Here is a 14403-nt window from a genome sequence, read left to right as displayed (position 1 = left end):
CCTCATGATCTGCCCACCTCGGCCTCCCAAAGTGCTGGGATTACAGTCGTGAGCCACCACGCCTGGCCTAATATTTCTTTTCTCTGTCACTTTGTCTGTAAATTGGTAAGTTGGATCTACAGCTATCAGAGTCAAGATTGATTATTTTGGCCGGAGTTCTTCATGGATGGTAGTGTAGACTTTCAGCAGACAGAGGGCACATAATATTTGTTTGTCTTTTTTTGTGTGTGATGGCAACAGCCATTGATATTCAATGCTGAGATCTATTAGTTCACTACAGGCTGAAAAATAAATATTCTGTTTCTTTCACACTTTCTTCATTTTTTAGCTGGAATATTTCTACAGAGAGAACCTTTCCTTTAGTAGTTGTTATATGGTGCAGTTTGAGTAGGGTTTTCAGGATAAATGCTTGGTTCTTTCCCTTTATTACTAATTTTTAAAATATTTTAAATAAATAGAGCTTAAAATAAATAGTATTGATTCTCTAGGATCATCCAATAGTGACCGTTTGTTTTTATTTTGTTTTTAAGTCTCTGTATGAACTCATGCCTTTAAACATATTTGATGTGTTTTACTCTATTGCAATTATTATTTTCTCTGATACCCTAATATTTTTATCTCTGGCCAGTAGTAGTCTCTTTAAGCTGGCTTTCAAGTTGTTTTCATAAAACCCTACTGGCTCAGTAATAGCTTCCTTGCTATCTGGCGTGAAAAGATATTCTAAGTTCATCTTGCGTGTGTTCTGTCTCATATCTGGAATCAACCATTAGAATAAATGAAATTAAATGACTCCAGAGTTTTAGTGTAAGGCAGAAATTTCATTAATTGGAAGCTACTATGGAAATCAAGGTGAATATATTATAGCTCACACATGGAGTTTATACATGACTAGTGACATAAAAAACACGCATCATTCAACTAAGGTTTCTATTTCAAATGTGTTAATTTTGCCTTCTGGTTACATAAAGTGACTTCTCTCTTTTCTTTGTAGGTTTTGCCAGTGAGTCAGATGATGATCAGGTGAACGTAATGGGTTTTCACTTCTTAGGAGGTGCTCGAGTTACTCTTCTTGCTTCCAAAACTTCTCGTAAGTAAAACCATGTTATTACTGCTTTTTAAATTTTTTTCTAAGGATACCATATCACAGAGGATACTCACATCAATAATTCCTGCAAAGGGTGATGTTCATTTAGATTTCAGTAAAAGCCATGATATTAAGTAGATAGGATGTGAAAGTTATGAGGTTAGGATTGTGTTTTATTAGAGAACACTGATGTTGCCCAAGATTACTTTACCATGATCTAAATTTCACCAAAAATCAGATATGTAACTGATATATTCACTTTATCAGAGTGTATGTAATTTTTGTCTTGGAGCTAAGGAGAGTCTAAGAGAGGAATATAAAGAAATGAAAAATATTTTTGAGGTAGGTATATGGTGAACTAGATTTGGGAACTCCTAGAACTTGGAATTTTTTTGTTTGCATATATTCTTGTTTATTCCTTTTGGACATTGGCAAAGATGACAGTGAAAGTGGATAGCTTTTGCTGAGTGTAATTTCAATAGGCAGAAAGGTGTAGTAACTATATAGTCAAGTTTGAATTTAAATATGCTTTATTGATTTGGTTGCTTTATGTATGTGAGAATAATAGTTGAAACTAGTCAATGTAAAACTAGCTCTTGACATATGTAGTATATTGAAGCTACTGAACTTACTAAGTTATACACACCTTCATGGAAAGAAAGTAAGATATTAAGAAAGGAAGTGTTTAACGAATTTGTATTGAGAGAAAAAAGTACACACACACACACACACACACACACACACACACACACACACACACACACACACACACACACACACACACACACACACACACACACACACACACACACACACACACACCCCCATACCCCCTTGAAATAGTCTGGCTCAGGACATTCCAATAAAAAAAAATCTCTAGTTTTTCTGGTGAGCTTTCACTTTCTACCCATGCACTTGCAGTTGTAGTTGGTTATTGCATTTCTAATAATAAGAGTACAATAAGGCCATCTGTTTTTGAAAAAGAAAAGTATTAGCAGGAGGAACAGACATCCCATTTAGAAACTGTAACAATGTTTTTATGGCTAAAATCATAATAGTTTCTGGAATATGTCAATTGGTGACTGGTAAAATAGACTCAGATACTATTGAAGACTCAATAATAGGTCACAGAAATAACAACTCTGAGAAGAAAGAGGAGATTCTTTGTTTTCATGATTTTTCTAATTGGTCATGATTGCAGTATTCTTTACATTGGCATCGTTTTTTAAAAAACAAATCATTTTATTTTGATAAGAAGACTTAATATGAGATCTATCCTCTCAACAAAATTTCAAATGTATAGTTCAATATTGCTAACTGTAAATACATAGCACCATTTTGCTTTGATTAGCTTTAATCTCCAGTTGGATGGTAGAACCATTTTGGTGCATTTCTCTTAGTTTAACAGTTATCCTTAGTTAAACTAAAAAAGTTGTGACAACATTTGTTTGGGAAATTGTACACATTTGTTTGACTGCAGTTGATAGTGCTGTATAATGAATCTGCAATTGAGACCATTAAAAAAGGCAAAAATTTTTGCAAATGAAGATATTTATATCCTAATGTATTTTATTTATAACTTTTAATATAAAGCAACAAGTAGAACACTGATGTTGCCCATGATTACCTTACTGCTATCTAAATTTTACCAAAAATCAATTATATATCTGATTTATTCTCTTTATCTGAATGTATGGCAATTCCCTGACTTAGCCATAGTGTAGGTAGACAAAATCAAATAATGGAATAGGACAGGACCTTTTAAACAAGGAGCCAAATGAACTGTGTAAATTGAAACCTGAATAATAGTCATTACGATTCTATGATGGTTTTTGGCTACAGTGACACACAGAATCCTACCTAGGAGATGCCTATGGTGATGGAGAGAGAGAGGTATAAAGACAGTGTACTTTTCTGGGATTGAGGCAGATGTTGGTGCTGCTACTGCTTTATCAGAGTATTCATTCCTAAGAAAGGAATGAACTAATTTGTACCCAATCTGTGTTTGACATTTTTCATTTTTTGAAAGGTACCTAGTATTAATTATAGTCCAGCAATCTGCTTTACAGAAAAATCCTACAAATGGAAAGAACCTAGTATGTCTTCCATAGTAAACAGTCAAATGATTCGTAAGTCACATAGAATTATCCTTGGCTCTTGGATAGTATTTTCTGTGGGTTCTGTGTATTCATCTCTTTTTAAAACCTGCTTGGTAATCAACCAAGGCTTCATGTATGCTGTATGGTGATTTTAGTTCCTTTTTCTGATTCAGTATAGACCAGTCAAAGCAAACAAGAGAAAAGTAAGGTGTAGCTCATTGTCTCAGACACCAAACCAAATTCCCTGGGGAACTGAGTAGGATTATATTTTTAGAAAGCAGGATAGTAGCTGGGTGTAGCAGCTTACCCCTTTAATCCCAACACTTTGGGAGGCCAAGGTGGGAGGATCGCTTAAGCCTAGCAGTTCAAGACCAGCCTGGGCAACATAGTGAGACCTAGTCCCTACTTAAAAAAAAAAAAAAAATTAGCCAGTTGTGGTGGTACATGAATGTAGTCCTAGCTATTCTGGAAGCTGAGGTGGGAGGATCACTTAAGCCTGGGAGGTTGAGGCTGCAGTGAGCTGAGATTGCACTACTGCGCTCCAACCTGCGCAACAGAGTGAGACCCTGTCTCAAAAAAAAAAAAAGTAGTGCTTAAATTTGGGAAAAATATGCTAGCAACATTTCCGAAAACTGTTACCACAGTCCTAAATTGAAAATAATAGGGAAGTTCTAATTTTGTGAGATCAAATGTTTTTATAATTGCAAAATATTTCTGCATGGATATCTATAATTTCGAGTGATTCAGTATAATGGGATTTCAGAAAAATATGCTATTATCTAAATATGTATATATTCTTATGCTGGTTTCCTAAGGTCCAGATCCACATAGGGACTTATTACCATATACAACAAACACTGCTAGCTCTCTCTCCCCAGTCTCTCCTGCCCCTTTTTGCTTCTATACTTTTCTTGGTCTTGCCTCTCTCTGGTTCTGTTTTTATCTTTTGTCTCTATTTGTACATTGCCTTGTTCTACTTGCTTCTTAAGGAATTTAGAAGAGTTTAAAAGTATCCAAAATATGAAAAGAGAAAATAAGTATTTCAAGAAAACAGAAAGAGAAAATCGGGGCAGGAAACTAATAAAGGTAGAAATAAGATTAATACTCAGAAATACATACTGTATGATCAAAAAGGTGCTAGTCACCTAAAATAATAAGAAATCATTTTGTTTCCATTTTCAGAGTGTTCAAAATATTAAACCTTTTGTTGAGGAGATGCATACCCTTTACTGATGCTGAGTCAAAGATGAAATTTCCCTTATGAATATTCAAAAAGACAATTCCTTCAATAATATCTCTATAGTTTATATAATTATAAAGATTATACTTACGTAATTATGAGAAACAAATTTCACAGAACTTTAGAAAATAATGATAAAACTCCATTTATTAAATATAATTCTCCCTGAGCCCAAATCAGTGTGGTCTAAGCTGCAGCCTGATCCAAGGATAAAATTTGAGTATCTAGTTTTGCAAGATTTCAGTATGTAGTGTTTTCAATAAGGATTTCAGTAACTCAGAATTGAGATGGAGGATGAAGGAGGTGTGTATTTTGTTTTTAAATGAGCAATATTAGAACATGTTTGAACATTAATTTAAATGATTAAGTTCAGTGGGAGAGGTTGATGATCAGGAAAGAGAAGTGGATCATAAGTCCGTGAAGAAGAGAGAGGGGATGGGATGCAGAAGCTAGTGGGAGGGGTTGAGGAATAGGCCTTTGCAACTTCTCTGTAACAGGAGGGATCGTATGTACACCTAGGGAGACTTTGTAGATTTGTTGGTGGAGAGATAAAGGAACTTTGAAGATGTATAAATCTGAAAAAAATAGTGTGAAAATAAGAAAGCAAACTCATGAGGGAAACAGGCATTGTGGAATTTCCATCTGGAGTTTGAGATCCTACGTTATGAATTGAAACCAGCCATCCTTGTTAGGTGATTTTCCCTGGAAGTGATTTGTTTATCAGCATCTAAGCAACTAAAAACAGGGCTCAGATTTTAAAACAGAATTACAGATAAAATGTTTTTAATGAGACTGATTATCATAATGGACTACCAAATCTGAGATGGTGAGGAAATTGGTGACGATTAGAGAAAACTGATACATGGTGAAAAATTAATGGGTTCACCTGATCAAAATTCTTGAAAGTTTGAGGAAGTAAAGTAGTAGGAGTTATAGAGCAAGTGAACTAGGTTAAAAAAAACAAAAAGGAAAAAAAAGGTAGTGGTCAGAGAATGGATCAGATATTGAGAACAAGAGTTCAGAGAGATTGCAGATTCTGATAATGGCAAGCTCATCATTGGGGGAGTGGATTGCTAAAGTGGAGAGAAGACCAATGAGGACAAAGATTTCAAGAAAATGAGGTATCACAGTTGTGGATATTGAAAAGGCCTATTTGTATTGAGGTACATTCCTTGTGTACCTAATTTATTGAGTTTTTTTTAAATCATGAAAGGATGTTGAATTTGTCAAATGCTTTTTCTGCATCTGTTGAAATGATCATATGGTTTTTGCCCTTCATTCTGTTAATATGATGTGTCATGCTTATTGATTTGCTTATGTTAAACCATCCTTGCATCCCTGGAATCAATCCCACTTGATCATGGTGAATGATCTTTTTAATGTGCTGTGTTAAATTTGGTTTGCTAGGGTTTTGTTGAGGATTTTTGCATCTTTGTTCATCAGGGATACTGGCCTGTAGTTTTCTTCTTTTGTTATGTCCTTGTCTGATTTTGTTATCAGGATAATGTTGGCCTCATAGATTGAAATTTGAAAGTATTCCATTCTCTTTGATATTTTGGAATAGTTTGAGTAGAATTGTTATTAGTTCCTCTTTAAATGTTTGATGGAATTCAGCAGTGAAGCCCTCAAGTCCTGGGCTTTTCTTTGGTAGGAGACTTTGTGTAACTGATTCAATCTTCTTACTTGTTATTGGTCTGTTCAGATTTTCTATTTCTTCCTAGTTCAATCTTGGTAGGTTTATGTATCCAGGAATTTATCATTTCTTGTAAGTTATCCAGTTTGTTGGCATGTAATTGTTCATAACAGTTTAATGATTCCTTGTATTTCTGTAGTATCAGATATAATTTCTACTTTTTCTTTTATTTGGATCTTCCTTCTTTTTTTTTTAGCCTAAAGGTTTGTTTGATTTTCTTTATCTTTTCAAAAAACCAGCTCTTTGTTTTGTTGATCTTTTGTATTGTTTTGATGCTTAGCACAATGAATGAGAAAGTACACGCACACTCTCTCTTTCTCTCTCCCTCTCAGACAAATCATTGTGGAATTTTAGAGCACTGAGGAGCGTATTCTTAAAGATTAGAAAGAAAAAAAACAAGTTACTCAAGGGATATGAATCAAGATGGCATTTAGCTTTTCATCAAAATAATTCGATGATAGAAGACAACATAGAAGTTTTCTCCAAGATTGGAGGGAATTTTCAACTTAGAATGCTGTGTCTTGCTAAGTTGATAATCTGCAAAGAATGCTGAATAGACACATACTCTCAATGTCACAAAGTGACACTGACAAATTGCAAATACAGGTCAAGCATCCCAAATCTGATAATTCAAAATCCAAAGTGCTCAAAAAGTTTATAAGTTTGGAGCATTTTGGATTTTGGATTTTTGGATTTGGAATGCCAAACTGCTTAAGTATATAATACAGATATCCCCAAATCTGAAAAAATCTGAAATCCAAAACACTTCTGGTCCTGAGCATTTTGGATAAAGTATACCTAATGTGTAGCAAATTGGTATAGCCTCAGGTAGGTGTTTGAAAAATGGAAAAGGTAACTAATACATCGGATGTTTCAATATCCTGAAAGATTTTTAACATGCTAGAAAGAGTGATTGAATTGAATAAGGTCAAGTTTAAAAATTCTTTTTTTGGTCCATTTTGATTATTTTGCTTTCAGGTGTAATAGAAGGATTGTAGTTACATACGTGAAAAATGGTTGGACCTTGAAATAGGATTTCTTTTGCATCTTCCAAAAGAAAGCATATGTGATCTTGAACTGTGTTATACAAAATACCTGGAGAAAAAGGAAGTGGGAGTATTATTTTACTTCATCTTGGTAGACAATACATTTATTTCTTTTTCGTTCAGCAGACATGTTAAGTATAAACACTGTTGTGGCTCTTGTGGAGCTCCTACACTAATGGGAGAGACAAACAGGTAAAGAGAACCAATAATAGAATGCTTGATGTGCCTATAGAAGCATGTTTTTTAGTGCTGTTATATCCTAAAGGATTGAAACTCCATAGAAATTTTATTTGTAGAGGGTCTTGAGGAAGGAGTAGGAGACTATCAAATGGAGGTCATTCTAGGAAGAGGGGAAAGTATATCCTGATGCTTGATAAAGCATGAGGTTTCAAAGGATTAGTGAATTTTCTTGTGTGCTGAAAGTTCATGTGGTAAGGTCTCTGTGACAGTCCTTTAATGAGATCAGGAAACTTAGGGACAAGTATAACGACCAAATCTAAGGTCAACTGATACCCACCTCATGCCCCTGAGAATAGTTTAACTTATATGGTGATTTAGCAATGTAATATTACTGTTAATATTTATTTTAAAATTTCTTAGCAATATTATCAAGTGACAGTGAGAATATTATATAAATCTAGCTTGGAAAAAGCCTGTTGAGAAGTAAGCGTTGAGAAACCATCCTTAGTTGCTAATATTGAAGAGGTTGTATATTTAAAATGTTAAACCTACCGAAAGGCCGGGCGCGGTGGCTCACGCCTGTAATCCCAGGACTTTGGGAGGTCGAGGTGGGTGGATCACCTAAGGTCGGGAGTTAGAGACCAGCCTGACCAACATGGAGAAACCTCGTCTCTACTAAAAATACAAAATTAGCTGGGCATGGTGACACCTGCCTATAATCCCACCTACTCGGGAGGTTGAGGCAGGAGAATCGCTTGAACCCAGGAGGCGGAGGTTGCGGTGAGCCGAGGTCATGCCATTGCACTCCAGCCTGGGCGACAAGAGTGAAACTCCGTCTCAAAAAAAAAAAAAAAAAAAAAAACCTACTGAAATAGTTTATGTTATTTCCTCAACATTTTGGTTTAAAAAGCATTCATCTGCTTTTCTGTCTCACATTTCAAAATTTCCAAATAGCATGAATTGTATAGTTCACTGTTTATGATATGAATACAAGCATTATATTGATGAACTTGAGAAGATGTTCTGACACACATAAAGACTGATGTGATGCATTTTTGTACTTTCCTTAATTAAATATATTCTTTTCTCCATTTGTAATAGAGTGTTATGGAAATTGTCTAGGCTTTGATCATCTAAATTTATTTTATTTGGAAACTGAAGTGGTTATTTCCACTGAGCTACTATTGCAAGATACAAAAGAAAAGAAATAAACAAATTGAATGTTCATTTTGACAGCTATTTTTATTACTAATATTTTAAGGGCACATTTTAAAATACAGGTTCTTTTATGTTATATTATAAATGGAAAAATTCATTTCTCCCTCCATGAAATATAAACTCTGGAAAGTCTCCAGGGATAGTATTAACCATCTTGGAGTACTAACACTGAGAAAATGTTTAGTAATCAAAATAATACTTTATAAATCTTGGACTCATTGATTCTTTGGATTTTTGGTAATCTAAAAAAAGCAAAAAATGTTGTTGTGCTTATAAATTCCAAGACTAATTGCAAATTTCTTTTTTTCTTTCTTTTTTTTTTTTTGGAGACAGAGTCTTACTCTGTCATTCAGGCTGGAGTGCAGTCACGATCTTGGCTTAGTGCAGCCTCTGCCTCCCAGTTCAACTGATTCTCTTGCCTCAGCCTCCTGATTAGCTTGGACTTACAGGTGTGTGCCACCACACCCAGCTAATTTTTTGTATTTTAGTAAAGATGGGATTTCACCATGTTGCCCAGGCTGGTCTTGAACTCCTGAGCTCAGGCAATCTGCCTTCCTCAGCTTCCCAAAGTGCTGGGATTACAGGTGTGAGCCACTGTGCCCGTCCTAATGGTAAATTTTTTATTCCAGAAAAATTGTTTTTTATTTTTCTTCTGTATATGTTGATGAAAAAATGAGAGAAACAGAAACTAAAAATTTAAAGTTACTGAAAATATCACACCTTTTTAAATGTTTATTATGAATTTTACATTAAAAAAACTTTTAGGTTCAGGGGTACATGTGCAGGTTTGTTATATAAGTAAACTTATGTAATGAGGGTTTGCTGTACAGATTACTTTTCTCACCCAGGTACTAAGCATAGTACCTGATAATTATTTTTTCCTGATTTTCTCCTTCCTCCCACCCTCCACCCTGAGGTAGGCCCCAGTGTCTCTTGTTTCTCTGCTTGTATCCATGTGTTCTCATTATTTAGCTCCTACTTATAAGTGAGAATATGCAATATTTTTTTGTTGTTGTTATTGTTCCTGCATTAGTTTGCTAGGAATATTGGCCACCAGCTTCATCCATGTTTCTGCAAAGGACATGATCATGTTCTTTATTATGGCTGCACAGTATTCTATGATGTATCCCTACCACATTTCCATTATCCAGTCTATTGTCAATGGACATTTAGGTTGATTCTTTGTCCTTGCTATTGTGAATACTGCTACAATGAACATATGTGTGCATGTATCTTTATGGTAGAACGATTTATATTCCTTTTGGTATATACCCAGTAATGGGACTGCTGGCTCGAATGGCAGTTATGTTTTAGTTTTTTGAGGAATTGCCACACTGCTTTCCGCAAGGGTTGAACTTAATTTACACTCCCACCAGCAGTGTATAAGCATTCTTTCTTCTCTGCAATCTTGCTAGCCTCTGTTATTTTTTGACTTAGTTTTAATATTAACATTTCTGACTGGTGTGACATGGTATCTCATTTTGGCTTTGATTTGAATTTTTCTAATTATTAGTGATATTGAGTATTATTTCATATGCTTGTTGGCCATATGTATGTCTTCTTTTGAAAAGTGTCTGTTCATATCCTTTGCTCACTTTTTAATGGGGTTGCTTTTTTTTCTGGTAAATTTGTTTAAGTTCCTTATAGATTCTGGGTATTAGACCTTTTTCCAGTGCATAGTTAGAAATATTTTCTCTTATTTTGTAGGTCATCTGTATACTCTGTTTATAGTTTCTTTTGCTGTGCAAAAGCTCTTTAGTTTAATTAGATCCCATTTGTCATATTTGCTTTTGTTGCAATTGCTTTTGGTGTCTTTGTCATGAAATCTTTACCAATTCCTATGCCCAGAATGGTATTTTCTAGGTTGTCTTCCAGGGTTTTTATAGATCTGGGTTTTACATTTAAGTCTTTAACCCATCTTGAGTTGATTTTTGTAAAGAAGGGGTCCAGTTTCAATCTTTTGCATATTGCTAGCCAGTTATTTCAGCACCATTTGCATGTTTTTGTCAGCTTTGTTAAGATTAGATGGTTGAAGGTGTTCAGCATTATTTCTGGGCTCTCTCTTCTCTTCTGTTGGTCGATTTGTCTGGTTTTTTACCAGTATCATGCTGTTTTGTTTACTGTAGCCCTGTAGTATAGTCTGAAGTAGGGCAATGTGATGCTTCCAATTTTGTTCATTTTGCCTAGGATTACCTTGGCTATTTGTTATATTTTTTTGTTCCACGTGGATTTTAAAATAATTTTTTCTAGCTCTTGAAGACTGTCATTGGTAGTTTAATTGGAATAGTATTGAATCTGTAAACGGCTTTGGGTAGTATGACCATTTCGATGATATTGATTCTTCCTGTCCATGAGCACGGAATGTTTTTCCATTTGTTTGTGTCATCTCTTGATTTATCTGAGTAATGTTTTTGTAGATTCTTATTGTAGAGATCTTTCACCTCCCTTGTTAATTATATTTCTAGATATTTTATTCTTTTTGTGGTAATTATGAATGGGATTGTGTTCCTGATTCGGCTCTTGGCTTTATGTACAAAATCATTAGGAATGTGAGGTGTAGACTCAAATTGATAGTTTAGACCCCAGCTCTAGCTTAAAATTCCTCTGAATGACTTTGGAAAAATTACATAACCATTAAAAAATTTATTAAATGGCCATAAAATAGTACTGTAGTATTATATATGAATCAAATGAAATAACCCCTAAAAAGCACATAATAATTTCCTGATGCATTGTAAGTGCTAGGTAAATTTTGGCTGCTTGTATTATTTTCATCCTTATTACCATTAGTACTATCCACTGACATCACCTTCTCAATGTGGCCTTTCCCGACCATAGCATCTCAAGAAAGGCCACCCATTTGTCTTTATCACAGCACCTTTGTTTCTGCATCGTAGTATTTTCATAAGTTCTGTTTCATATGTTATTCACTTGTTTATTTTCTGCCCTTCTCACTAGAATGAGAACTAGGATCATGTATGTGTTGTTCACTATTGTCTCCCTAGCACTTATCACTCAGCAATATTTTTTGAATAAATGAAGAGATGCAGTGTTACCTTGAGTCTTATTTAAACTATAAACAAGAATTGTCTTCTATTACCTCTCTTTTATAAAGAGAATTTCATCCCTTTGATTTGTCCCTTTCCTTTGAACCTACTGCACGTGATGTTTCTCTGTCACTTTATCTTTAGAGAGGGAAGTCTTTGCCCAATATGGGGGATTGAGATGGGCCTTTCGGAGAGCTCATAGGCCCCTGTTGAGGTAATCCAAATTTTTATAAAAGGAGAAGAGAAAAGCTTAGACTTGTTCACATTTCATTTTGTCAGAGATTTTTTTGTTTGTCAGGACAGTAAAAGGAAGGAGCTCCATAGGCAGCTGAGGCAGACACTTGACTTCGCTGGAGGAAGAGTTTGGGGCATTGCTGCGTTTCTTGGTTAGCCCACAGCATCCCCCATTTTCTTTCATACAACACACATGCCCAGTGTAAGCTGTGAGTGAAGACTCAGCCTGGCAGTTTCACTGAGGTATTGGAGTAGGTCCTAATTGGGTTTGTCTTTCCTCATCAAGAACTCAGCTCTGGCCAGCTGAGCTTGGGCATGCTATTGGTGTTCTGCTGAGAATCATGTCCATGTTTTTTCCCCAGGGATAAATTCTGATCAATTTTCATGCTAACTTATGGCGGACAGGCTTGCCTGGACATACCTGAACATGCTTTGTTTCCAGATGTTTTTGCAATACCTACATGGGTGATTTAACAGAAGCTGGTATAATGTCTTGTTATAGTGCAGCATAAAAACTGCTTACTCCACTTCAGACGTACTACGTTCCTCCTCTGTGTTCTATAAACACATTTCTGCCTCAGTGCCTTTGTCCTTACAGTTCTTTTGGCTTGCAATGCTCTTCCCATAGATTTCCCCATGGCTTGCTCCTTTACTTCATTTCAGGTACCTTGAATTATATATGTGTCTTTTTACTTCTGGGGCCAGATGATACAGTTCTTTTAAACATATCATAATAATCCTAGTTGTTTATGTTTATCTTTTTAAAGATTTGTAATACATTTTCACTGAAAATTTAAAGTTGAATGGAATAAATTCCTCTTGACAGCTCTATTTTATTTCATATATAAGGAATTTTATTCTTTATATATATTTAGGCTAACCCCAAGTTTTTTCTATCTGCATGTGGAAGCTTATTCAGAATCCTTCTAGAAACTGAATGAATTGAATTTTCTTTGAAAAATTAGCACTGTGAAATTTCTGTAAAAATTTACAGCTATATTTGAAATGACAGTAAATTGTATGCTAAAGAAAACATATTTTATTAAAGATAGTTGTTTTGTATCTGCTATGTGAAAGTTACTTGATTAGCTGGGTGCTGTGTGGGTCCAAAGAAATTTATGATATTTCTGCCCTTTATTTTACAATAAATTGGGGAAAGTAATGAAAACAATAATGACAATAAGTAACATTTATTGAGTGCTTAATATGTCAAGCATTGTTTTAAGTGTTTTATTTAAAGGTACGTATACGTGAAAGGAAATGAGCATATTAAAGCAGAAATTTCAGAATCTGGGAGTTGTAAAGGATCCTGTTCAACCTTACGAACCTGGTGGAAGGTCTTTAATGCTTTTGGCAGGTATTCCTGCAGGATCTCCATAGGAATTCACAAGAAGGGCTCTGAGCTCCTGAAGGAGAAGCTGCACAAAGCTCACAAGGAGCTGCAGCTGAAGGACGAAGACTGTGAGCAGCTGTTCCTAGTGCAGGAGCAGCTGCACAGGAACTGGAGGAACTATTGGCTAGCCTGTTTGAGGAAGCCCACAAGATGGTGTGGGAAGCCAACATGCAGTAGGCAGTGTCAGAAAAGCAACTGAATGCGGAGGCATGGGGAAAGATAGGCATGGTGCAGGCAGAGGTGACAGCTTGAAGACACTGGTCATCATGTCCACACCAGCCTCTCCCAACTACAAGCTCCACCTGCACCTGCTGAGCCCCACTAAGAATGGGACCTGCAAGGCCCACTGCCAACATAAGAGCCCCAGCAGTGCCCTCTCCTTGGCCTTGTGCCCCACTGTGAGACATGCCCTCACCTTGGACAAGGAGGTGGATGTGACACTATTGGCAGAGTTCCAAGCCTGGAAGGAATTACCTACCCTGGACAAGACCTGTTCCTTGCTGCAAACGGTGTAGTGGGAGGATATGGAACCCTGCCTGGACTTCACAGTGCAGAATCTTTTGCCACAGGTGTAGGCCTCTGTGGGGGACACCACACTCACCATCAAGACTGTGGCTCTGCAGAAGCTGCCTATAGTGAGGGTAACTGTGGTCAATTGTGGCAGTGCCAATATATGTGTCTTGAGCAATTTGGCCCATACCTGCGACCACCACCACATCTGGCTTTGTGACTTTGAGAGCCACTACCACATCTCACTGTCTTCTCAGGCCAGGATCACTGCAGTGTGCAACTTTTTCATCTATATCTGCTACATCCACAAGGCCTGGTGCAACAGGATTTGAAGCCAGTGTTCTGGGAGATCACAAAGCTGTGAAAAGAGATACAGCTGGCCAAACTCAGCTCCCCCTAGAAGCCTAGGGTGTTACCTGGGCCTGGATGTGGGCTGCCCAGGATGGACAGACACACATAAAAATAAGGATCCTGGTACAAGATCTGAGACAGGTCTGTACCTCATGAAATGACCTTTCTTTCACACCGAGTTCTGCAACTCACAGGTGGACTTTCAAGAAAATACCAAAGACCAGGGAGTTCAGAGCCTGAAAAACACTATTAATGGCAGTTTTTCCTGAGGCAGCCGTGAACATCTATCATTGTTAATGTAGTTCTTA

The 14403-nt window shown here is 36.3% G+C and overlaps 1 protein-coding gene across 8 annotated transcripts in view; it reads left to right on the top strand.

The window, feature by feature from the left end:
* Positions 1 to 14403, top strand: part of BBS9 (Bardet-Biedl syndrome 9) — a 483026-nt gene that overhangs the window by 246537 nt on the left and 222086 nt on the right. For all 8 annotated transcript variants that reach the window (XM_054559335.2, XM_024250181.3, XM_024250180.3 and 5 more), the window contains one exon: positions 992 to 1087. In XM_054559335.2, the coding sequence (XP_054415310.1) occupies positions 992 to 1087 (96 nt within the window). The remainder of the gene's footprint in view (positions 1 to 991; positions 1088 to 14403) is intronic.

This window comes from Pongo abelii, chromosome 6 (genome assembly GCF_028885655.2).
Source record: "Pongo abelii isolate AG06213 chromosome 6, NHGRI_mPonAbe1-v2.0_pri, whole genome shotgun sequence".
Lineage (NCBI taxonomy): Eukaryota > Metazoa > Chordata > Mammalia > Primates > Hominidae > Pongo > Pongo abelii.
This window is presented reverse-complemented; position numbering and strand designations above follow the sequence as displayed.